Source organism: Eriocheir sinensis, chromosome 61 (assembly GCF_024679095.1).
Source record: "Eriocheir sinensis breed Jianghai 21 chromosome 61, ASM2467909v1, whole genome shotgun sequence".
Lineage (NCBI taxonomy): Eukaryota > Metazoa > Arthropoda > Malacostraca > Decapoda > Varunidae > Eriocheir > Eriocheir sinensis.
In genome coordinates, this window is record NC_066569.1 from 2,902,523 (window position 1) to 2,928,232 (window position 25,710).

General features: G+C 42.9%; 1 protein-coding gene and 1 long non-coding RNA gene across 21 annotated transcripts; both read right to left on the reverse strand.

Moving 5' to 3' along the window:
- Positions 1 to 1,626: 1,626 nt before the first annotated feature.
- Positions 1,627 to 16,738, reverse strand: LOC126986133 (uncharacterized). 17 transcript variants are annotated; one of them, XR_007739303.1, is made up of 4 exons: positions 4,630 to 9,944; positions 2,227 to 4,506; positions 1,808 to 2,005; positions 1,627 to 1,767 (listed from the first exon to the last, which is right to left on the reverse strand). It is a non-coding gene; the product is annotated as an uncharacterized LOC126986133 (long non-coding RNA). The 17 variants fall into 17 exon arrangements; XR_007739305.1 differs by having other exon boundaries at positions 1,628 to 1,767; positions 1,808 to 1,906; positions 4,630 to 9,942; XR_007739304.1 differs by having other exon boundaries at positions 1,638 to 1,767; positions 1,907 to 2,005; positions 4,630 to 9,942.
- Positions 11,974 to 21,750, reverse strand: LOC126986132 (dCTP pyrophosphatase 1-like). 4 transcript variants are annotated; one of them, XM_050841971.1, is made up of 4 exons: positions 21,604 to 21,750; positions 14,224 to 14,355; positions 13,386 to 13,542; positions 11,974 to 12,899 (listed from the first exon to the last, which is right to left on the reverse strand). In XM_050841971.1, exons 2-4 carry the CDS (start codon positions 14,280 to 14,282, stop codon positions 12,567 to 12,569), a joined length of 549 nt encoding a protein of 182 aa, XP_050697928.1. In that variant the 5' UTR covers positions 14,283 to 14,355; positions 21,604 to 21,750; the 3' UTR covers positions 11,974 to 12,566. The 4 variants fall into 4 exon arrangements, with proteins under 4 accessions (XP_050697928.1, XP_050697931.1, XP_050697930.1 ...); XM_050841974.1 differs by lacking the exon at positions 21,604 to 21,750 and adding an exon at positions 17,263 to 17,384; XM_050841973.1 differs by lacking the exon at positions 21,604 to 21,750 and adding an exon at positions 16,838 to 16,985.
- Between the last annotated feature and the right edge of the window lie 3,960 nt (positions 21,751 to 25,710).

A 25,710-nucleotide genomic window follows, 5' to 3' on the forward strand; every position in this document is an offset into this window, starting at 1 on the left:
GGAGGAAAAGGAGGAAAACAAGACAGGGTAAATAAGAACGGAGGAAGAGAAGAGGAGAGGAGAAAGATATAGTAGAAGGGAAGGGAGGAGAAGAGAATATGATAGAGTGGGTATGAAGAAGAGAAGGAGACGGAGGAAAATCAGAAAAACAAGACAGGGTAAATAAGAACGGAGGAAGAGAAGAGGAGAGGAGAAAGATATAGTAGAAGAAGGGAAGGGAGGAGAAGAGAACATGATGGAGTGGGTTTGAAGAAGAGAAGGAGACGGAGGAAAATCAGAAAAACAAGACAGGGTAAATAAGAATGGAGGAAGAGAGGAGGAGAGGAGAAAGATTTACTGAATAATAATAAGAAGAAGGGAATAGAGAATAACATGATAGAGTGAGTATGAAGAAGAGGAGGAGAGAGGAGAAAGATACAGTAGAAGAAGGGAAGGGAGGAGAGGAAAAGAAGATGGCGAGTTTTATTTATTTATTTATTTTTTACAACGAAGGAGACGGCTCAAGGGCATCAAAAAGTGTAGAAAAAAAGCCCGCTGCTCACCGCTCCCACAACAGATGAAGGTAAACTGAGGTCAATTTTGGGTATGAAGTATGGAGTATGAGGAGGGGAAGAAGAGGGAGGAGAAGGTGTAAGGCAAGACAGGGTAAATAAGAATGGAGGAAAAGGAGAGGACTAAGATATGGTAGGGGAAGGAAGGGAAGGGAGGGAAGGATAGTATATATAACTCACTACGCACAACTGCCTATATAGACCGTTCAAGTATAGACAGACTCGTAACCACTTGAATCTAATACGTAAGGAAACTCAATACTCACAACTGCTTATATAGACCGTTCAAGTATAGACAATTTCGTTCAACTGCCTATATAGACCATTCAAGTATAGACAGACTCGTAACCACTTGAATCTAATACGTAAGGAAACTCGATACTCACAACTGCCTATATAGACCGTTCAAGTATAGACAGACTCGTAACCACTTGAATCTAATATGTAAGGAAACTCAATGCTCACAACTGCCTATATAGACCGTTCAAGTATAGACAGACTCGTAACCACTTGAATCTAATACGTAAGGAAACTCAATACTCACAACTGCCTATATAGACCGTTCAAGTATAGACAGACTCGTAACCACTTGAATCTAATACGTAAGGAAACTCAATACTCACAACTGCCTATATAGATCATTCAAGTATAGGCAGATTCGTAACCACTTGAATCTATTACGTAAGGAAGCGAAGCAATACGTAACGGATCAAGAATTCTGAAACATCGAATACTGCAAACTCTAGATATTCCGAATCCAGTTACGATGTAGTACGTATATAGTTCTCTGTTCTTATGAGTACACAAATATGAAATGAATGAAGAATCTGACAGGTCTTACGTCAGAAACTCGGAGATATTTCGATACTTAATTATAACTGCCTATATTGTTTGTTGACGTATAGGGTGACTTGTAACCACTTAAATCTAATACATAAGGAGGTGGGATAATATATTTCAATACCCACAACAGCCTGTATAGTTTGAGTACAGACGGATTCGTAACCACTTAGATCTAATAAGTAAGGACTCCATTAAGCCCTTGGATGCAGATTTCCTACCAGAAGACCTCACCAAGCATCATGAATGGAACAAAAAGTGGCTGCTACAATACAATGAAGAAAAATGTAAAGTCCTGCACCTTGGGAGGGGAAATCCAGCACACCAATACCACATGGGAAACACTCCACTATCCACCACAGAGGCAGAGAAAGACCTGAAACACTCCACTATCCACCACAGAGGCAGAGAAAGACCTGGGAGTGTATGTTACCAGGCTACCAGTGAAGGGATATCCAGCACACCAATACCACATGGGAAACACTCCACTATCCACCACAGAGGCAGAGAAAGACCTGGGAGTGTATGTTACCAGGCTACCAGTGAAGGGATATCCAGCACACCAATACCACATGGGAAACACTCCACTATCCACCACAGAGGCAGAGAAAGACCTGTGTATGTTGCAAGGCTACCAGTCCACTATCCACCACAGAGGCAGAGAAAGACGTGGGAGTGTATGTTACCAGGCTACCAGTGAAGGGATATCCAGCACACCAATACCACATGGGAAACTCAACTATCAACCCCAGAGCCAGAGAAAGACGGCTACCAGTGAAGGATATCCAGCACCACATGGTAAACTCCACTATCCACCACAGAGGCAGAGAAAGACCTGGGAGTGTATGTTACCAGGCTACCAGTGAAGGGATATCCAGCACACCAATACCACATGGGAAACACTCCACTATCCACCGCAGAGGCAGAGAAAGACCTGGAAGTGTATGTTACCAGGCTACCAGTGAAGGCCAAATCCGTGCCAATCGCAGCGGACAGGTTAAGTGTCGAAGAGTGAACGGAAACCAACTTGGGGTGTGGTGTACAGTTTATTGGACGTGCAGGAATAGTAGTACATCGCAGTGCGTCGTAACAGCACCGTAGCACACACACACATGCGCGCACACTCGGGATCTACGTAGACTAACTAAACGAAAGCTGCCGTGACGAGAGACCTAATTGTATCGTAAGCTCGGGAAGTTCGCCTATAGACCTAATTCTATACGTACAGCTCGAGATTTCGTAGGCTTGCGGATACAGGCGTTTATTACGATATTATTACATCTATATACTTTGGCTAGGCTACCTGACGTCTACCTGGCCTTGCATAGCCTAACGTTCAGCCTCTTTTTACAGTAATGATGAGCATTTTTTCCTCTTAATTGATATCTTACACATAATGAGTTACCTTAGAATATAGATTATGGGTGACCTCCACTTTATGAATGCTTACGTAACTTAGATTGGGTTTAACGGAGATTGCTTTTCACTGATCTTTGCTCGGTTGAAGTACGACAAAATTCCAAACTTTTTTTTTTTTCCATATTCTGACTTCCAATTTTAGCATTTCATAATCTTTTCACTCACATATGTTCCTTATCATCTTCATTTTTCTCTCCTTTCTCATTTTCCACAACGAATATTTAAAGGCCAGGTTATTGGTTTACCTTTTCCTCTTTTTTCCTCATCTAACTTTATGTCTTGCGGCGTTTTCTTCAAGGGCGTAATTCATTCGTAAAGTGGAGGTCAGGTGTATTGTTAGCCTAGTCTGTTTTATTATTTTCTTCCTTTTTAACCATTCAATTAACAAACACCAGAAAACTGCTTCTTCTTGTTTTTATTATTTTAGGAACATGTCATTCGTAAAGTGTGAGGGTCAGTTTGAATACTAATGGCCGCTTTCAGTCACTTTGTTTGTCTTGATCGTTACCAATGGCGGCGATCGCGCTATAGTATTTCCACGTAAAACTGGCCGATGGGGTAGTGGCGGCTGCGGGGTTAGCCTAGTCCCGCACCTTGCCACACACTCTCAACACCTCTCGCTTCCTCTTGCAGTCGCCACTACCCCATAGGCCAGTTTCACGTGGAAAATCATAGTGTCGATCTCCGCCATTGGTAACGATCAAAACTAACAACGTGACTGTGAAAGCGTCCCTAAGACCCCTTAACCAGACACATGAACTCCTTACTTACACTCTTCCTCTCTTTTCCCTTCTTGCCTAACTTGAAACATTATGAGACTAAACTCTTATGCGTATACAACCATAGAAAACCTTCATGACGAGACTCCATGAACTCTTTACTTACATTCTTTTTGCCATATTTGAAACATTACGAGACTAAACTCTTATGTATAGACAACTATGATAAACCTTCAAGACAAGACCCCATTAACCAGACACACACACTCTTAACATTCTCCTTTCTTTTCCCTTTCCAGCTTATTTGAAACATTACGTAACTCAACTCTTATGTGTAGACAACCACTGAGAATCTTGTATATGAGACCCCATCACCAGACACACACACACACACTTAACATTCTTCTTTCATTTCCCTTTCCGCCTTATTCAAAACATTACGAAACTCAACTCTTAGGCATAGACAACCATTGAGAATCTTATATATGAGACCCCATGACCAGACACACACACACTTTTTACATTCTTCTTTCTTTTTCCTTTCCTGCCTTGCTCGAAACATTACGTAACTGAACTGAAGTGAGCTCTTAAGTGTAGGCAACCATCGAACACCTTCATGCCGCGACCCCATTAACCAGACACACACAAACTCTTTACTTTCTTCTTTCTTTTCCCTTTCCTGCCTTGCTCAAAACTTTACGTAACTGAACTGAACTGAACTCTTAAGTGTAGGCAACCATCGAACACCTTCATGCCGCGACCCCATTAACCAGACACACACACTTTTTACATTCTTCTTTTTCCTTTCCTGCCTTGCTCGAAACATTACGTAACTGAACTGAACTGAACTCTTGAGTGTAGGCAACCATCGAACACCTTCACGCCGCGACCCCATTAACCAGACACACACACTTCTTACATTCTTCTTTTTCCTTTCCTGCCTTACTCGAAACATTACGTAACTGAACTGAACTGAACTCTTAAGTGTAGGCAATCATCGAACGCCTTCATGCCAAAAACCCCATTAACCAGACACACACTTCTTACATTCTTCTTTTTCCTTTCCTGCCTTGCTCAAAACTTTACGTAACTGAAGTGACCTCTTAAGTGTAGGCAACCATCGAACACCTTCATGCCAAAACCCCATTAACCAGACACACACACTTCTTACATTCTTCTTTTTCCTTTCCTGCCTTACTCGAAACTTTACGTAACTGAACTGAACTGACCTCTTAAGTGTAGGCAATCATCGAACACCTTCATGCCAAAACCCCATTAACCAGACACACTCACGCACTTTTTACATTCTTCTTTCTTTTTCCTTTCCTGCCTTGCTTGAAACTTTACATAACTGAACTGAACTGACCTCTTGAGTGTAGGCAATCATCGAACACCTTCATGCCAAAACCCCATTAACCAGACACACTCACGCACTTTTTACATTCTTCTTTCTTTTTCCTTTCCTGCCTTGCTCAAAACATTACGTAACTGAATTGAACTCTTAAGTGTAGGCAACCATAGAACACCTTCACGCCAAGACCCCATTAACCAGACACACACGAACTCTTTATTTTTTTCATTTCAATTTCCTTTGCATCTTACTCCTCAAACAACATTCGCCTGGTTGACCCAATTTGCCGGTAGATAGAAAATGTAAAGAAAAAAATATGCAGTGCCGTTTCTGCTGCTTACGCCCATACAAACGGTCACACACACATTTCATCCTTCCTTCCCTTTTTTTTTAGTCATGGAAACACTCGCTAACCATGATGACCTGACTTAGAGGTAGGGAAAAAAATAATGATCTTCTATGTCATACGGTAAAATAAAAATAACAGTGATAATATGTTCCTCCCTACGTACACCAAAACACACACACACACACACTTGAAGACTGAATTTACCCATTTTTTCTTCTTTAATCCTATGAACAATTACTCGTGACCTAAATTAGAAGAAAAAAATAAGGGAAAAAAATAAAATAAAATCGCCCAGCGGGACCCTAAAGTACGCCAGCCAGCCCAAGGAACTTTAAAGAGCTTCATCCCTTGACTTTGAGATACTAAATTATCAAGAGGGTAGCACTGGCAAAAATAAATGTGCCGATATCTGCATTAACCATAACCAAAGAGGAGGAAACTAAGGAGATATGGTAGCAATGATCACCGAGAAATGAATCAGTGTTTGCACAGATCACAACCCAAAAGAAAGATGGTAAACTATGGTAAAATAAGAGGGTAGAAATGATAAGATATATGCCAATGTTCTGTTTATATCGTACCCTAGAAATGGATATAAATTAACTGACAGAGGAGAAAGGGAATAAAGGAGGATGAAAGGAAGGAGAGAATGATGGAATAAGTAATGAGAGGGAGGATTAAAGGAAGGAGAGAATGATGGAATAAGTAATGAGAGGGAGGATTAAAGGAAGGAGAGAATGATGGAATAAGTAATGAGAGGGAGGATTAAAGGAAGGAGAGAATGATGGAATAAGTAATGAGAGGGAGGATTAAAGGAAGGAGAGAATGATGGAATAAGTAATGAGAGGGAGGATTAAAGGAAGGAGAGAATGATGGAATAAGTAATGAGAGGATAGGAATAAATGAAGGAAGGAAGGAATAATGTAAAATAAGAGGGTAGAAATGATAATAAGAAATAGCCAATGTTTGTTTATATCGTACCCTAGAAATGGATATAAATTAACTGACAGAGGAGAAAGGGAATAAAGGATAATGAAAGGAAGGAGAGAATGATGGAATAAGTAATGAGAGGATAGGAATAAAATAATGAAGGAAGGAAGGAAGGAATAATAAGGAAAAGGAATAAGGAAGGAAGGAAGGAGGGAAAGAAAGAAAGAAATGCATCAATGTTTGTATGAATCCTACCCCAAAAAAGGAGATACAGGTAACTCTTGATTTACGCGAGTTTGGTTTACGCGTTCTTTAAGTAACGCGGGGTCCAAAATCCAAATAAATGTTTAATTTACACGTTTTTTCACTTATACACGATATTTTATGGAGTGGCCACCAGATGTCTCACGCAACTGGACTCACACGGCGCCGCGGCCACACAGCTGAGCTCAGTTCTTCCCGCGCGCCACTTGAACAACAATACAGTACCCACGCTGCCACGCTACTCTACAGCAACAACACCCTCGCTGCTGTGCTACCACGAGGGGAAGGGCAGCCAAAGGAGGAACCACGAGAGCGAGAGGAGTCAGAGTGATACAGTAGGCAATAAAGGTACAAACCTACCTCTTGTTTGATAAACATTATTTTTGATTTACGCGACCTCTTCAAGGACACAATACTCGCGTAAATTGAGAGTTACCTGAACTAAACTAAGTGGGTGAAAAATTAAATATATCGACAGGCCTTCGTATGAGTGTTTCCTCGCATCATATGAGTCTGTGGAGTGCCTAAGGTTACAGAAGTGCTGCCTCGAGGAGTCTACAATCAAGAAAAGCCTCGTAAATGGAAAAATAAATAAATAAATGAAATAAATATATCGACAGGCCTTCGTATGAGTCTCCCTTTGCATCATATGAGTCTGTGGAGTGCCTAAGGTTATAGAAGTGCTGCCTCGAGGAATATACAATCAAGAATAGCCTAGTAAATGCAAAAATAAATAAATAAATGAAATAAATATACCGACAGGCCTTCGTATGAGTCTCCCCTTGCATCATATGACTCTGCAAACTCCTAAGGTTTAAGAAACTAGAGGAATATACAATCATGAATAGCCTAGTCAATGCAAAAATAAATAAATAAATGAAATAAATATACCGACAGGCCTTTGTATGAGTGTCCCCTTGCATCATATGACTCTGCAAACTCCTAAGGTTAAAGAAATGCTGCCTAGCGGAATATACAATCAAGAATAGCCTAGTATATATACCGACATCCTGAACTTGATCTCTTTCGGCCACCTCTTTTGATTCTTTTTTTTAGGAGCAGCGAGTAGCGGGCTTTTTTATTATTGTTTCCTTTTTTGTGCCCTTGAGCTGCCTCCTTTGTTGTAAAAAAAAAAAAATAATAATAATAATAAATAAATCCCTTGCATAAACATTCCCTTGTGTCGTATCAGTCTGTGCAGCACCTAAGGTTAAAGAAAGGCTGCCTTGAGGATTATATGAATAGTCTAGTGAGCGAAAATATAATTATGTATAGAAATGAAGGAGGAAATATACCGACAGCCCTTGCATAATGTTCCCTTGTGTTGTATGAGTCTGTGCAGCACCTAAGGTTAAAGAAAGGCTGCCTCAAGGAATATATGAATAGCCTAGTGAGTGAAGAAATAAATATGTATAGAAATGAAAAAACATATATATCGACATCCCTTGCATAAACGTTCCCTTGTGTTGTATGAGTCTGTGCACACCTAAGGTTAAAGAAAGGCTGCCTCGAGGAATATATGAATAGCCTAGTGAGTGAAGAAATAAATATGCATAGAAATGAAGAAACATATATATCGACATCCCTTGCATAAACGTTCCCTTGTGTCGTATGAGTCTGTGAACACTTAAGGTTGAAGAGAGGGTGCCTTGAGGAATAACTGAATAGCCTAGTGAGTGAAGAAATAAATATGTATAGAAATGAAGAAACATATATATCGACATCCCTTGCATAAACGTTCCCTTGTGTCGTATGAGTGTGCAGCGCCTGAGGTTAAAGAAAGGCTGCCTCGAGGAATATATGAATAGTCTAGTAAGTGAAGAAATAAATATGTATAGAAATGAAGAAATATATATATCGACATCCCTTGCATAAACGTTCCCTTGTGTCGTATCAGTCTGTGCACACCTGAGGTTAAAGAAAGGCTGCCTCAAGGAATATATGAATAGCCCAGTGAGTGAAGAAATAAATATGTATAGAAATGAAGAAACATTTATACCGACATCCCTTGCATAAACGTTCCCTTGTGTGTTATGAGTGTGCAGCACCTAAGGTTAAAGAAAGGCTGCCTCGAGGAATATACAAATAGCCTAGTAAGTGAAAAATAAGAACATGATATTATTATTCTCGATTTCCCCAACGTAAAAAAATATACTTAGGCAGTTTGTTTACAGCAGACTTAGAAAATGGGACAGTTTTTTTGATTTCCCCAAAAGCAGAAAAATGACGGGCAGATTGTTTACGAGTGACAGACTTTTTCGATTTCCCAAAAAGGAGCAAAAATGACTTGGGCAGACTGCTTACCAGGGTGGTGATATATATACAGGTAACTCTCGATTTACGCGAGTTTGGTTTACGCATTTTTAAAATAACGCGGGGTCCAAAATCCAAATAAATGTTTAATTTACACGTTTTTTTTTTTCACTTATACGCAATATTTTATGAAGTGGCCGCCAGATGTCTCACGCAACTGGACTCACACGGCACTGCGGCCACACAGCTGAGCTCAGTTCTTACCACGCGCCACTTGAACAACAATACAGTACCCACACTGCCACGCTACTCAACAATAACACCCTCGCTGCTGTGCTACCACGAGGGGAAGGGCAGCCAGAGGAGGAACCACGAGAGGGAGAGGAGTCACAGTGATACAGTAGGCAATAAAGGTACAAACCTACCTCTTGTTTGATTTACATTGTTTTTGATTTACGTGACCTCTTCAAGGACACAATACTCGCGTAAATCGAGAGTTGCCTGTATTCCGACACTTCCACACCATCCAAAGAGTGACCGAGAATGATAATAGGCGCACCCAACATCACTGTAGCCGATCCAGGATTCCGTACGTTTCCTAACTAGTAGAAGGTAATGTTATAATTGTATTTCGTAAAGAATCCTTATAACCAAAAACTAACTAAAATTATGGGTATTCTTTTTCTTGAATAGAACATTGAATAAACAAGAGAACAATAATATGAAAATACGTATAGGCACCGTTGCCAGATTGTCGTACTCAGAGCACAGTATTTACCGTTTCTGGCGCCTAACTATTGCCAAGAAACATCAGGATCTTACTCTTTTAACGATAACTATAAATTAGTTTCGTTATTGGAGCCCAGAAGACAGTTTACAGGTACTAAATCGGGAAATATAATCGGCTGAGTACGACAATCTGGCAACGTTGAGGCTGTTGCCCGCTGACCAGAGTCAGCCCATACGCCATTTTGCGGGTGTCTGATACCACAAATAGTATATTTTTACTGCGCAAAGCAGATGATGTCACTTATTGTGACTAAGTGAGCTTTCATATTTATCTATTTGTGTATGTTTCATGGTGGCAAAACTTTCATTACTAGTTTCATTTTTACCAGTGACACAAATATGTGACTGTTTTTCACAATAGAATTTCGCTCAAACAAGTGAATCAGGCACCATAGAAATATTACCAGTGTGTGTATGAGTGAATACAAAGATAAGCACATACTTTGATTTAACTCTAGGATGTCTCGTGGATCATTAATACATAAAAACAAAATATCTGGATAGGCTATTCTTTAGCCAGCTATGGCTGCCAAAAAAGTCCCTCCACCAAGCTTGTACCCCACATTTGGTGATTGTCAGGTGCACCTATTGTAACTTAGTATAACCAGCGCTTACAGTAGTTAACTAGTTAGCCTGTTAGGTAGTGGACAGGAGTCATAGGAGGAGAGAGGACTAGGAACTTATGGTGTTAAAGGAAGGGAATAGACGTTAAAACCTCTCCCTCAATACCCAGTGCTGGAAAGGAGGTTTGAACACTCTTGATAATGCTTTGTGCGAACCCATCCCTAAGAGAGAGAGGTCAGTAATAAAGGTTTTGATATTAATTGGTGTGTTAAGGGGAGGGTATAGATGTCGAAACCTGACCCTCGATATCCAGTGCTGGAGAGGAGGTTTGAACACTCTTGATAATGCTTTGTGCGAACCCATCCCTGAGAGAGAGAAGTCAGTACTAATAAAGGTTTTGATATCAATTGGTGTGTTAAGGGGAGGGTATAGATATCAAAACCTCTCCCTCAATACCCAGTGCTGGAGAGCAGGTTTGAACACTCTTGATAATGCTTTGTGCGAACCCATCCCTAAGAGAGAGAGGTCGGCTATAAAGGTTTCGATATTAATTGGTGTGTTAAGGGGAGGGTATAGATGTTGAAACCTTTCCTTTGATACGCAGTGCTGGAGAAGAGGTTTGAACACTCTTGAAAATGCTTTGTGCGAACCCATCCCTAAGAGAGAAAGGTCAGCTATAAAGGTTTTGATATTAATTGGTGTGTTAAGGGGAGGGTATAGATGTCAAAACCTCTCCCTCGATACCCAGTGCTGGAGAGGAGGTTTGAACACTCTTGATAATGCTTTGTGCGAACCCATCCCTAAGAGAGAAAGGTCAGCTATAAAGGTTTCGATACTAATTGATGTGTTAGTTTGATGAATTAATTAGATATAGCCCCTTAATTATGACTTTCGAGATACACAACAATATATTTTTAAGGGTGGAGGCAAAATGAAAACAGAGAATAACTATTGCTCAGTCTAGAGGTAAAATATTGGTGTAATTTTTTTTTCTTTTCCCTTTCTTGCAATTCAAAGTTAAAGATTGGAGGTAAAATATTAGTGCAGATTTCTTTTTTCTTTTCTCTTTCTTGCAATTCAAAGTTAAAGATTGGAGGTAAAATATTAGTGCAGATTTCTTTTTTCTTTTCTCTTTCTTGCAATTCAAAGTTAAAGATTGGAGGAAAATCATATATATAGCGGAATTTTTTTCTTCACCTTTCACATGACTGATATTCAAAGTTAAAGATTGGAGGTAAATACTTAATCTTATAGATTTTGGCCTCCTCTTTCCTTGTTTTGCAATTCAAAGTTAAAGATTGGAGGTAAAATATTAGTCCAGATCTTCTCCTCTTTCCTCTCTTTGCAATTGCAAGGAAAGGGTTAAAGATTTTGTATAATAGTTAGCCTGATACTCCAGTGAAAAATAATTGATAGTGATTCTTCCTCTATTTCTTCTTCTTATTATATTTTATTTTTACCTGGCCCACACTCAAAAAAATATATTACCATGAATTAATAGTGAATTCTCTTAGTGACTCTCCTGTAAATTGAAATTAATGAATTTGAAGAGAAAATCAATCTAGATACCGCTGTGAAAATCAATAAATACTGTGATTATTATTATTATTGATTTATTTTTGCTAGGTCAACACACAAAATAATGGTACAGGCTACTAGTGTGAATTTGTGTGACTGTGCAAATTAATCACTATTATTATTATTATTATTATTATTACTGTTATTATTCATCCTCTGCCGAGCCCACACAAAAACATATATTAGTTTAGGTTTATTGAGATTCTTCCTTTTCTCTTTCTTGCTTATTATAATGAAAAATAAAAAAGGATAGGCTATGACGAGAAGGATTTGTCAGTACAAATTATCTTGACCTGACCTCCAGCACTTATTATGGCCCACTGAAGAGGAGCTGAGGGAAGGGAAGGGAAGGGAAGGGAAGGGAAGGGAGGAGGAAGGGAAGGAAGGAAGGAAAGAATGGCGGAGACAGGGAATGAAGGAGGGAAGGAGAAAAAGAAAAAGTCAATGAGAATAGGAATGAAGGAAGGAAAGAATGACAAAGAAAGGGAATAAAGGAGGAAGGAAGAAAAGAAAGAAAAAATAAACAAAAATCAGAATGAATGATGGAGATAGAGAATGAAGGAAGGATAGAAACAAAATGAAAATGAGAGGATAGGAATAAATGAAGGAAGGAAGGAATGGCAAAGAAAGGGAATGAAGGAGGAATGAAGGAAGGGAAGAATATTGAGGGGATAGGAATGAATGAAGAAAGGAGGGAAGGAGAGAAAAAAAAATCATAAGTACCACGAACTTGCCGAGAGACTGAGCGAGGGACAATAAGTACCGAGAAAACATATATAAATAACGTAAATAAAATCGCAAATAAACACAAAAATAAGGAAAATAAATGCAGTCATAATAATAATAATTCTCACACTCGGAAAATAAATGCAGAAATAATAATAAAAATAATAAAACTACTAAATTATAAGATACTAAACCAATCACTCACTCTCAAACTCACACACTCACTCGGTAACTCACTCACTCCCATCACCCTCCTCTCTCTCCCTCCCCACACCACCACCACCACCACCCGCACCACCGCCAGCACCACCCACCACCACCTTCACCCCATCCTCACCACCGGCAGACTCCTCCTCGTCCATGTAGCTTGTGTACTTGTCGGCGCTTCCACACACCTTGTTCGCCGGGTACTTGAGGGCATTTTTTCGGATCTTGTCCTTCACGGCGGATGGGAGATCAATGCGACACTGCTTGGCGAGGTCGATGAGGTAGATCAGGACGTCGCTCATCTCCTCGCCGACACGCATCTTGTCGTGAGCGGAGAACTCTGGAAGCCCTGTGGAAACCTGTGCAAGGGGGACGGAGAGAGATGTGAGAGGTGCGGGAGTGTAAATACTGTTAGGTAAGGACACACACACACACACACACACACACACACACACACACACACACACACACACACACACACACACACACACAAGAGCAACGGTGAGAAATTGAAGAAGAGCGACTGTAGGAGAGACATCAAGAAATACAGTTTTCCATACAGAAGCATAACAACATGGAACGGACTTGACGAGCAGACTGTGTGTGCAAAAACGATTCATGAATTTAAAGCCAAATTGGATCATAAGCGTCATGGAGACGGGACAGCACGACCCTAGTACAGCTCTTTTCCTGTATTTCACAACTAGGTAAATACACACACACACATACAACCCCCTCAAAAAACACATACACAGACACATTCCTTCCAACACACACATACAGACACCTCCACCCATACACACCCTCCACACATACACACACATCCTCCCCCACCATCTCCTCACCTCCCCACGCCACTGGAACAGCTCTGCCAGCTCTCCGACCTCCCCGACCATTGCCAGCAGGACGCTCCGAGGCTGGTGGTGGTTCAGCCAGTCCCTCTCAATGCAGAACCGGTGCTGCTCCGAGCGAATGTCCTCGAGGCTCAGGTCTGACGAGAACCTGTGTGTGTATTGGCTTTGAGTTGTAGTGTTGCTGGATTTGGGTGAAGGAAAAATGCAAGATATACGGATTGTGAAGGAGGAAAACTGATGTGTGAGTGTATTTATCTATAGTTGTCATACACAGTTAAGTAAGAAAGTAAAGTAAGGTAAGCAGGTAAGGTGGACCATATTGTGACAGTGTACGGTATGCTTCCACTTGCATACAAAAATAAAAAGGACAGAAAAGGGATGAAGGAGGAAGCAAGGAAGGAAGGAAAGTGAGGATTTTTTTTTTTTTACTGTGAACTTTTAGAGAGAAAAAGAAAGAATGCCGAGGAAACAAGTAAAAAAAAAAAAAAAAAAAAAAAAAAAAAATGCACATGGGTAAATAAATATAATGAATACATAAGAAAAAATAAATATAAATAAAAAAATACAAGAACGTTACAAGAATTCACCAAGCAGGATCAGTGTGTTTGTGTGTACGTATTAACCTAGTATATGTGTGTGTGTGTGTGTGTGTGTGTGTTGACCTATAGTTGTAGTACACAGCAAAGTATAAGTAAAGTAAACAAGTAAATAAGTATAAAAGAAGGACAGTATAGTAGTAGAGGTAGTGCAAGATTTAAGTGAAGGAAAAAAAGGAAGATATTGTAAAAGAAAAACCTGTGTGTGTGTGTGTGTGTGTGTTCCATCTCACCTGAATTCCTCGTCATCAGGTGAGTCTGCGGTGAGTCCGTTGAGCAGACTGTGAGCCATGGTGACCGACTGACTGACTGGGCGACTGGGTTATTGCTTGGCTTGATGGACGGTGAGCTTGCTGGATGACTGACTGTGTGGGTGAGAGAAAGGTAATTAGACTGACTGAACGAATGGAGACTGGCTGACTGACTGGTAAATATCTAACTGGCTGGTTGACTGACTGATTTACTGATGGACTGGTTATTTGGGTAAGGTTAAGGTTATTTTAGACTGACTGGAGACTTGTTAACTGACTGACTGATTGGAGACTTGCTGACTGACATAAATATCTAACTGGTTGACTGACTGGCTTGTTGACTGGTTAATTGGGTAAGGGAAAGGTTATTAGACTGATTGACTGACTGGAAACTAGCTAACTGACTGAGTGACTGGTAAATATCTTGCTGGTTGGATGACTGACTGATTGACTGGTTATTTGGGTAAGGGAAAGGTTAGTAGACTGATTGACTGACTGGAAACTAACTAACTGACTGAGTGACTGGTAAATATCTTGCTGGTTGGCTGACTGACTGAGAGATTGGCTGACTGATTGACTGGTTATTTGGGTAAGGGAAAGGTTATAACACTGATTGACTGACTGGAAACTAGCTGACTGACTGACTGACTGGTAAATATCTAACTGGTTGGCACCACATCCTCGTAGAGATTGGAAACATGGCGCTGGCCGGGTTTCACTATTATGTTTATCCTCCCTCGTCCGCACGCAGTTACTCACACTTGTATCAGTTCACTACAATTATCTGGTAACCTGAAGCCATGTCACCCCATTGTTACGAATGTCATGAGTAATAGTAACTCTCGATTTACGCGAGTTTGGTTTACGCGTTTTTGAAATAACGAGGGGTCCAAAATCCAAATAAATGTTTAATTTACACGTTTTTTTCCACTTATACGCGATATTTTATGGAGTGGCCACCAGATGTATCACGAAACTGGACTCACACGGCGCCGCGGCCACACAGCTGAGCTCAGTTCTTCCCGCGAGCCACTTGACAACAATACAGTACCCAAAGTCTATATATACCAAGTCAAGTCACTCTGCTTCAAAACTGCGACCGGTACGCGCAGGAGGCGGTTTTGGGACGGATCAGCGGGATGACGTCACTTGGAGCCCCCCCTAAAAAAAAAAATACCCGCCAGTTCAGGGGTGACTAAAGTTGGGGCCGTATGTGCACTTTGGATGTGCATTCTCGCCTTCTTTCACAGCGCGTTCAGGCAAGCCACTGACGAAAAAATATGCCTTTTTATTGTGCTATTGCGTGACTGTAATTAGAATGTCTACAAACGGCGGTGTGGGGTGTGATGGAGGGCATGTTGAAGTGATTGATTTAAATTAGTCCGCCTTTCCTCGTTTTCTCTAAATCCCTGTTTCTACATTCTCTATAAAAAAAAGTCGGTCTAAATATCTCTACAGTACATTATTTCCTACATAGCTCATTCACATAGGCATACCAAATACAATCACATAAAAAATATATTCTACAGTAGCTTCATACAAGTAGGATTCATTGTATTGAGGAATAAGTTTCGTATCTGTGGCTGTTGCGCTAAGCATACAAACGTAGCCTACCCGTCGCTCCAAGCCTACCTGTATTCAGTTATTATAGGGTATATTTTTTATGTGATTATATTTGGTATGCCTATGTGAATGAGCTATGTAGGAAATAATGACGGAAAGTGTGCATTACTTTAAAGGTAGCCTACCATCGTCGCCTTCAGTGCTCGTATTGCAGGGCCCGTTCTCCCTTGAAAACTTGTAGTATTATGATTGTACTTTGTTTCTTAGGTGATGTCATTGATTGTTTAAGTAGAGTGTCGTTATTCAATTAAGTTTTGAATATTTTTTAATCATGAAAGAAGCTAGATTATCTCAATCATATATATTTGGTACATGTCTTTGATACAACCTATGTCAACAGCCAATCAGGTGAAAGGGGGGCGGAGCTTAGCCAGAATGGGGGAGGGGCTTCTCGGTGCAAATTGACCATGCTAATCAGTGATGCCATTTCAGCGGATTTTCCGCTAGATCTGGTGGAATTGCAGTTAATCTAGCGGGAAAAATCTTAGAATTGACAAGAGTAACTGGCGGATTTTCAAGACCAATCTGGCGGCAAATTTGTATAGCTTCACCTATCATCTGGCGGATTTTTTAGGCCATCCTAGCGGATTTATAAATTTTGAGTTGGCAACACTGATGCTAATTTGGACCGACTATAGTTTGGCTCCAAGCAGTGTCACGCATAAACCACGCCTCGGTCGTGTCTCCTTCCACAAACCTGCGTATGACTTGACTTGGTGTATATGAACTTCGACAGTACCCACGCTGCCACGCTACTCAACAACAACAACACCCTCGCTGCTGTGCTACCACGAGGGGAAGGGCAGCCAGAGGAGGAACCACGAGAGGGAGAGGAGTCAGAGTGATACAGTAGGCAATAAAGGTACAAACCTACCTCTTGTTTGATTTACATTGCTTTGGATTTACGCGACCTCTTCAAGGACACAATACTCGCGTAAATCGTCTTCTAAATTAATATGGGGATCCGGTTTACCTGCACGTGTTGCCCCTGAAGTCGAGTGAGTACTTATAAGCCTCTGAGTGAGCGAGCGAGCGCCGCAGAAAGGGTGCCGCCATCGTTACCATATCTAGCATTATTTTCCGCCGAGAGGTTAATTTATACATCATGGAGCTAGGTTTTGCGTTAAGTTAATGTAGTGTAAGATGAATGAACATAGAGCAAATGGCGTATTAGATTTTGTAAGCGTGATTGTAGGTACTCATTGTATTATTTTATTTCAGTACATGATTTGAAAATTTGGATCTGGTAACACTAGGCGCCACTCGCTGCTGCCCTAGATCAAGCAACTTGATCTAGGCTGGCTGCTCAAGTGCTTATGATGTGTCGTGGCGATGTGTGGGATCGAGACAGCGTTATCAGCTACTCATCAATAATCAACAGTTTCAACAATAACTCACTGAATATCGTTATCTGTGCAATAGACAAACGCGCCACTTGTTGTCAGTCCCGAGCAGCCGGAAATTCCTCGTTCAGTACCAGTATAGTTCGCGTCGCAGCGCCCGCTAACGTTACCAAATCGTCCAAAATATGTAACATTTGCCACTTCCAGACCTAAAGCTGCCTCACCTACACAGATAAAGATATTTAATTAAAGTTATTCCTAATTTGATAACGTTGGCGGGACTGATAACAAGTAGGCTACCCCGTCTGTCTTATACATGTCAAGTGGAAATAATTCTTTCTTGAGCGGCCCACCAGTCAACCATTGCCCGAATTATGGTCTGAACAGCCCCTGACCGACGGCCCCAAGCCTACCATGATGGCCACCCTTGATTGCCCCACACCTACCAAGATGGCCCCCTTTGACGGCCCCACGCCTACCATGATGGCCCCCCTTGACGGCCCCACGCCTACCATGATGGCCCCGCTTGACGGCCCCACGCCTACCATGATGGCCCCGCTTGACGGCCCCACGCCTACCATGATGGCCCCGCTTGACGGCCCCACGCCTACCATGATGGCCCCCCTTGACGGCCCCACGCCTACCATGATGGCCCCGCTTGACGGCCCCACGCATACCATGATGGCCCCCCTTGACGGCCCCACGCCTACCATCATGGCCCCGCTTGACGGCCCCACGCCTACCATGATGGCCCCGCTTGACGGCCCCACGCCTACCATGATGGCCCCGCTTGACGGCCCCACGCCTACCATGATGGCCCCCCTTGACGGCCCCACGACAACCATGATGGCCCCCCTTGACGGCCCCCCTTGACGGCCCCACGCCTACCATGATGGCCCCCCTTGACGGCCCCACGCCTACCATGATGGCCCCCCTTGACGGCCCCACGCCTACCATGATGGCCCCCCTTGACGACCCCACGCCTACCATGATGGCCCCCCTTGACGACCCCACGCCTATAGGCCATCATGGTAGCTATAGCTACCATGATGGCCCCTCTTGACGGCCCCACGCCTAGCTACCATGATGGCCCCCCTTGACGGCCCCACGCCTACCATGATGGCCCCCCTTGACGGCCCCATGCCTACCATGACGGCCCCAAGTCTACCATGATGGCCCCACACTTATCATGACGGCCCCACGCCTACCATGATGGCCCCCCTTGACGGCCCCACGCCTACCATGATGGCCCCCCTTGACGGCCCCACGCCTACCATGATGGCCCCAAGCCTACCATGATGGCCCCAAGTCTACCATGATGGCTCCACACTTATCATGACGGCCCCACGCCTACCATGATGGCCCCCCTTGACGGCCCCCCGAGACGGCGCCTGGCCTCCCTTGACGGCCCCAGGCCTACCATGATGGCTCCACACTTATCATGACGGCCCCACGCCTACCATGATGGCCCACCTTGACGGCCCATGCCTACCATGATGGCCCCCCTTGACGGCCCCACGCCTACCATGATGGCCCCACACTAATCATGACGGCCCCAAGCCTACCATAATGGCCCCACACTTATCATGATGGCCCCACACCTACCATGATGGCCCCCCAGGACGGCCCCACGCCTACCATGATGGCCCAACACTTATCATGACAGCCCCACGCCTACCATGATGGCCCCACACTTATCATGGCGGCCCCACGCCTACCATGATGGCCCCACACTTATCATGACGGCCCCACGCCTACCATGATGGCCCCCCTTGACGGCCCCACGCCTACCATGATGGCCCCACACTTATCATGATGGCCCCACGCCTACCATGATGGCCCCACACTTATCATGATGGCCCAACACTTATCATGGCGGCCCCATGCCTACCATGATGGCCCAACACTTATCATGATGGCCCCATGCCTACCATGATGGCCCAACACTTATCATAGCGGCCATATGCCTACCATGATGGCCCAACACTTATCATGATGGCCCCATGCCTACCATGATGGCCCAACACTTATCATGATGGCCCCACGCCTACCATGATGGCCCAACACTTATCATGATGGCCCCACGCCTATCATGATGGCCCCACACTTATCATGGCGGCCCCACGCCTACCATGATGGCCCAACACTTATCATGATGGCCCCACGCCTATCATGATGGCCCCACACTTATCATGACGGCCCGACGCCTACCATGATGGCCCAACACTTATCATGGCGGCCCCATGCCTACCATGATGGCCCAACACTTATCATGATGGCCCCATGCCTACCATGATGGCCCAACACTTATCATGGCGGCCATATGCCTACCATGATGGCCCAACACTTATCATGATGGCCCCATGCCTACCATGATGGCCCAACATTTATCATGGCGGCCCCATGCCTACCATGATGGCCCAGCACTTATCATGATGGCCCCATGCCTACCATGATGGCCCAACACTTATCATGATGGCCCCACGCCTACCATGATGGCCCCACACTTATCATGACAGCCCCACGCCTACCATGATGGCCCAACACTTATCATGGCGGCCCCACGCCTACCATGATGGCCCCACACTTATCATGGCGGCCCCACGCCTACCATGATGGCCCAACACTTATCATGGCGGCCCCACGCCTACCATGATGGCCCAACACTTATCATGGCGGCCCCATGCCTACCATGATGGCCCCACACTTATCATGGTGGCCCCACGCCTACCATGATGGCCCAACACTTATCATGGCGGCCCCACGCCTACCATGATGGCCCAACACTTATCATGGCAGCCCCACGCCTACCATGATGGCCCCACACTTATCATGGCAGCCCCACGCCTACCATGATGGCCCAACACTTATCATGGCGGCCCCACGCCTACCATGATGGCCCAACACTTATCATGATGGCCCCATGCCTACCATGATGGCCCAACACTTATCATGGCGGCCCCACGCCTACCATGATGGCCCCACACTTATCATGATGGCCCCACGCCTACCATGATGGCCCCACACTTATCATGGCGGCCCCACGCCTACCATGATGGCCCCACACTTATCATGGCGGCCCCACGCCTACCATGATGGCCCCACACTTATCATGGCGGCCCCATGCCTACCATGATGGCCCCACACTTATCATGGCGGCCCCACGCCTACCATGATGGCCCCACACTTATCATGGCAGCCCCACGCCTACCATGATGGCCCCACCCTTATCATGGCATTACGCCTACCATGATGGCCCCACACTTATCATGGCGGCCCCATGCCTACCATGATGGCCCCACACTTATCATGGCGGCCCCATGCCTACCATGATGGCCCCACACTTATCATGGCGGCCCCACGCCTACCATGATGGCCCCACACTTATCATGGCGGCCCCACGCCTACCATGATGGCCCCACATATATCATGACGGCTCCCTTTTGATACGAAATGTATTATGTTCGTGTAACTTACACCCATCCCTGAGCCAATATTCTTCCATCCCGCATTGATATTACCGACGGTGCTTAGGCCTACAGCATCCTTAGGTCAATATTATCCTTCGGTTGGTCATGGGGGTGGGGGTCCTGACTCCTGACCTGACCTTGTCCACATGCCCACATGGCCAGTCTGCCCCAGCTACCATTATTTCCCTATCAGTCCACTTAGCATCCACCTACACGTACGTACCCCACTCAATGGTGCAAAATCACGCGGGAAATAAATGTTGCATTAATAATAAAAATAATAAAACTACTAAATAATAAGAAACTAAACTAATCACTCACTCTCACACCCAAACCCAGAATGCGTAAATTTAAGCAATACACGCCGTATGGTAAAGTGTAAACTGTTTGGCTGGCTGGGAGAGAAATAGGTTGGGTGACTGAATGGCTAGGAAATATCTAAGTGGTTGACTGACTGACTGGCTAGAAGAGTGAAATCGTCAAATCGACCTTAGAAGACTGACTGGACAAGTTTGGCTGACTGGCTGACTAACTGGTTGGGTGAGTGATATGGAGCTTGACTGACTGACTGACTGGCTGGACGAGAGCTTGAGTGACTGGCTGAGAAAGAGATTGACTGACTGACTGCCTAAGTGATATAGAGCTTGACTGACTGACTGACTGACTGAGAAAGAGCTTGCCTGACTGACTGGCTGAGAAAGAGATTGACTGACTGACTAACTGGACGATAAAGAGATTGGCTGACTGACTGACAACTAAATTTACATATTAACTGACTCGTTGACTAACTGACTGAGAGAGAGAGAGAGAGAGAGAGAGAGAGAGAGAGAGAGAGAGAGAGAGTCTGACTAGTTCGCTGACTGACTAACTTGTGCAAAATATAAGTACACATGTAATTATAATTTAAGCAACATCTACAAGCTTACCTGTGGCCCTAATTACCACCTGTGCACCTGTCCCCGGGCCCCGGTGTGCCTCATTAAGCCGTCCAGGTGACACGGTTAAGGAGTGACCTGACTGTTTGTTTACACGCGTCAGCTGATCCGCGCTGGCTTGCGTTTGTACGGGGTCACTATTGTGATTTTTCCTACTACTACGACTACTACTACTACTGCTACTACTACTACTACTACTACTGCTACTATATATAATCACTATTACTACTATTACTATAATACCACCACCAACATCACCACATCAATAGGCCTACCTCTCATTAGTCTCATCAGTCATCACCATTTTTACTCTTGTCATCACCACGACCACCAGTTTTCTCTACCTAACAAGACCATTTGGAACCAAGATGAAACAGTGTATTATTAAGTAAATAATTAAGCAAAGATGGGATAATATACTACGGCAGGCGACTAGCTCCACTTAATTACGTCTTCGCAGGTCTACTGAAAAATATCTCCTTTCTGTTCCACGTGGTTCCTCTGTGTGGAGTTCACAGTTATATAACTCTGTGGTGGAGTTCGACAGAGGCAGATCGAAGTCGAGAGGACACGCGTCTTCCCTTCACCGGTACTGTTAGCTGTCTCACTCTTCCTCGCCTCCTCCTACAGACCCCACAGCGTCCCGTCATATACGTTAAGTCATCAAATATCCAGAGCTGGGCGCGTTACTCTCGAAACACATATAGTCCGTACCTGTACTTTCGCGCCTAAAAATTTTCACTCGTTCCGGTACCGCACCTCCGCACCTCCGGTACCGTACCCAAAGCTTTAAAGCGCCTGAAAAATCTCTAGTCGTAAAAAAAAAAAAAATAACACAAGGCAATTAGCAGCATTATTATTTATTATTATTATTATTATTACCATTATTTTGTTATCATTATTGTCATTTTAACGCATAGAATCTCCACCACCTGAAAGTAAAGTACTTTTACACTCATCATAATTATCATACCTCAGTACACATGCAACACCGGGCCGTAAATCTGAATGAGTGACGTCACTCAAGTGCGGGAAAACATGCCCTGCAGCACAGACCGTAAAACGACTGGAAGTATTTGCAGCAGAGCGGACTGTTTGTCGTTTTCATTTTTATCCTTGAAAACCTCAGGTGAGGAGGGGGACTTAAAATACCGTGTTTCCTCACCTGTTACTTTTCCTTTTGAAAAAAAAACTTTCCCGCACCCTCCTCCGCACCTCGTTTAAAGGTCCGCAGGTCCGGAGGAGCGGAGGTGCGGACAGAGGTACGGAAGTGCCCAGCTCTGCAAATATCATAAAATATGCATGGGTGTGTGTGTCAATCTTCGCCCCTTGAGCCAAAGAGAGCCCTCATCTGTTCTTCGTTTGCTGTAGGGAAAGTGGGGTAAGATGAACCACCCTTTGCGATCACGTGATCATAGATCGCATCAAGCTCTTAATTATGCTGCACATCCAAATCCAGTAGTCACCACTAGGGATGGGCAAGTACCGTTGATTTGAGTACCGATAGTACTGGTACCGAAAACTCAGGTACCGTTAGTACCGGTACCGGTATCGGTACCCGAAGGAGTATTTTTTTTATCTTAATGACTTCTGATGAAATTCCCAAATAAATTTCCTGTAAAGAAAACTCTCTCTCTCTCTCTCTCTCTCTCTCTCTCTGAATGAAGTGAATATTTATTTATCGAAGAATCGATTCTTCGCGACACCCGGTACCGGTACCTGGTGCCGCGAAGCCTCATGATCACTCGGGGTAAGTTGAACCACTCAACACTTTTTTAAGGCTTTAAAAAGGTGAAAGCCTTATCAGGAGAATATCAATCTTTTTTATGGTTAAAGGTAAATGACAGCTGCTCAAATGAACACCGACAGAGACAGGGTCACGTTACCAGGGAAGACACCAGGTCGAAAAATCTAAAGTGGTTCATCTTACCCCACTTTTCCCGAGACGTACGGTGCAGCTATGCTGGCCTGGCACTCTTACTGTCAACATGCTACTACTATTACAACTACTACTACTATACTACTGCTACTACTACTACTACTACTACTGCTACTACTACTACTACTACTACTACTACTACCATTTCTACTACTACCCAATGCTACTACTACTACTACTATTACTACTACTACTACTGCTGCTACTACTACTACTACTATTACTGAATCAAGGTTAGTAAAATATAAGTATAAGTGCAATTCATCATTATTCTTGTACTACATAACATAATACATCCTTGTTTTCATTGCTATTACTACTACAAGTTTACAATCATACTTATTATTATCATTATTGTTTTATATCATTTTTCTTCTTTATCAACTTTCTTCTCATCATCCAGTTACTATGTTCGTTATTATTGTCATTGTTATTAGTTTCTTCCTATTCTCCGATTATCATGTTTCTTCCTATTCTTCTTCTTCTTGTCTTGTTTACTTATTCCTGTTGTCCGTTATCTCTGTTTCCTTCTTTCTATCGCCTTCTATTCCTCCTCTTTATTCCTTTATCCTTCTTCTTCCTTCTCATAAATATTCACTCTCTATTACTTCTATTATCTTCCTCTTCTTCTTCTTTTTACCAGTTATCAAGTTTTACATTATTCCTGTTATCCGTTATCTCTGTTTCCTTCTTTCTATCTCCTTCTCTTCCTCCTCTTTATTCCTTTATCCTTCATCTGCTCTCTCCTTCTTCCTCCTTCTCATAAATATTCACTCTCTATTACTTCTATTATCTTCCTCTTCTTCTTTTTACCAGTTATCAAGTTTTACATTATTCCTGTTATCCATTTTCTCTATTTCCTTCTTTCTATCTCCTTCTATTCCTCCTCTTTATTCCTTTATCCTTCCTCTGCTCTCTCCTTCTTCCTCCTTCACATAAATGTTTGCCTTTATTATTTCAATGACTATTATTATTATTATTATTATTATTATTATTATTATTATTATTATTATTATTATTATTGGCATGCCTGTTTTATCTACCTTGTTTCTTTCTTTCATTCTCCTTTCCTTTCCTCTTTTTCCCCTTCTTCCTCCTTCTCATAACTATTCACCTTCAATACAAACTACTATCATCATCATTATTATTGCCATGCCTGCTTTATCAATCTTCCTTCTTCCCTTTCTTCCTGTCATTAAAGTTACAATACAAATGCTAACTCAATGTCCGCCTTGCAACACACACACACACACACACACACACACACACACACACACACACACACACACACACATCTATAGGTTATCTTTGGCACACACATTGCTTATCTATATCTTATCCTAACGTCGTATAATATAATAGTTTGTACATATATCAGATAAAGTGGTCGCATTACCTGATTTATTTTCATGCCCTGGTACGGGTTAATTTGACCTCAGAAGAAAAAAATAATAATGTTTTGTTTTGGGGGGTATGTGCGGGTATCGAAACACACACACACACACACACACACACACACACACACACACACACACACCCTAACCTATACACACATACAAAAATATTACATAAACATTACAGAATATTACACATTTGCTTATAAAAAGAATACTATCACAAAATATCATTAATATATACATAAATAGATGAATTAAAATATTGTCATTATACACGGATAAATTAGTTTGTACTGGTGTAATGAAGTAAAAAAGTGATAATTGAAGTAAGGAAAACTAATTATATATAGTGATTAGAAAATGATTTAACTCTAGCTGTACACACACACACACACACACACACACACACACACACACACACACACACACACACACAGATATCGCCTTTGTAGAGATCAGATATGTATGCTTCCTACTTCTTCTTCTTCTTCTTCTTCTTCTTCTTCTTCTTCTTCTTCTTCTTCTTCTTCTTTTTCTTCTTCTTCTTCTTCTTCTGGTTAAAAGGTCTTGGCTCAACTACTAAGAACGGAGGATAAGAAATAAAAGAAAAAAGGGAGGAGGAAGAGGAAGAGGAGGAGGAGGAAGAGAAAGAAGGGAATGAAATGTATGTGAAATTACCTGAAGAAGAGAAAGAAGAAGAATGGAGAGGAGAAAGAAGAGAAAAAAGTACATATGAAATTGATCGAAGAAGAGAGAAGAGGG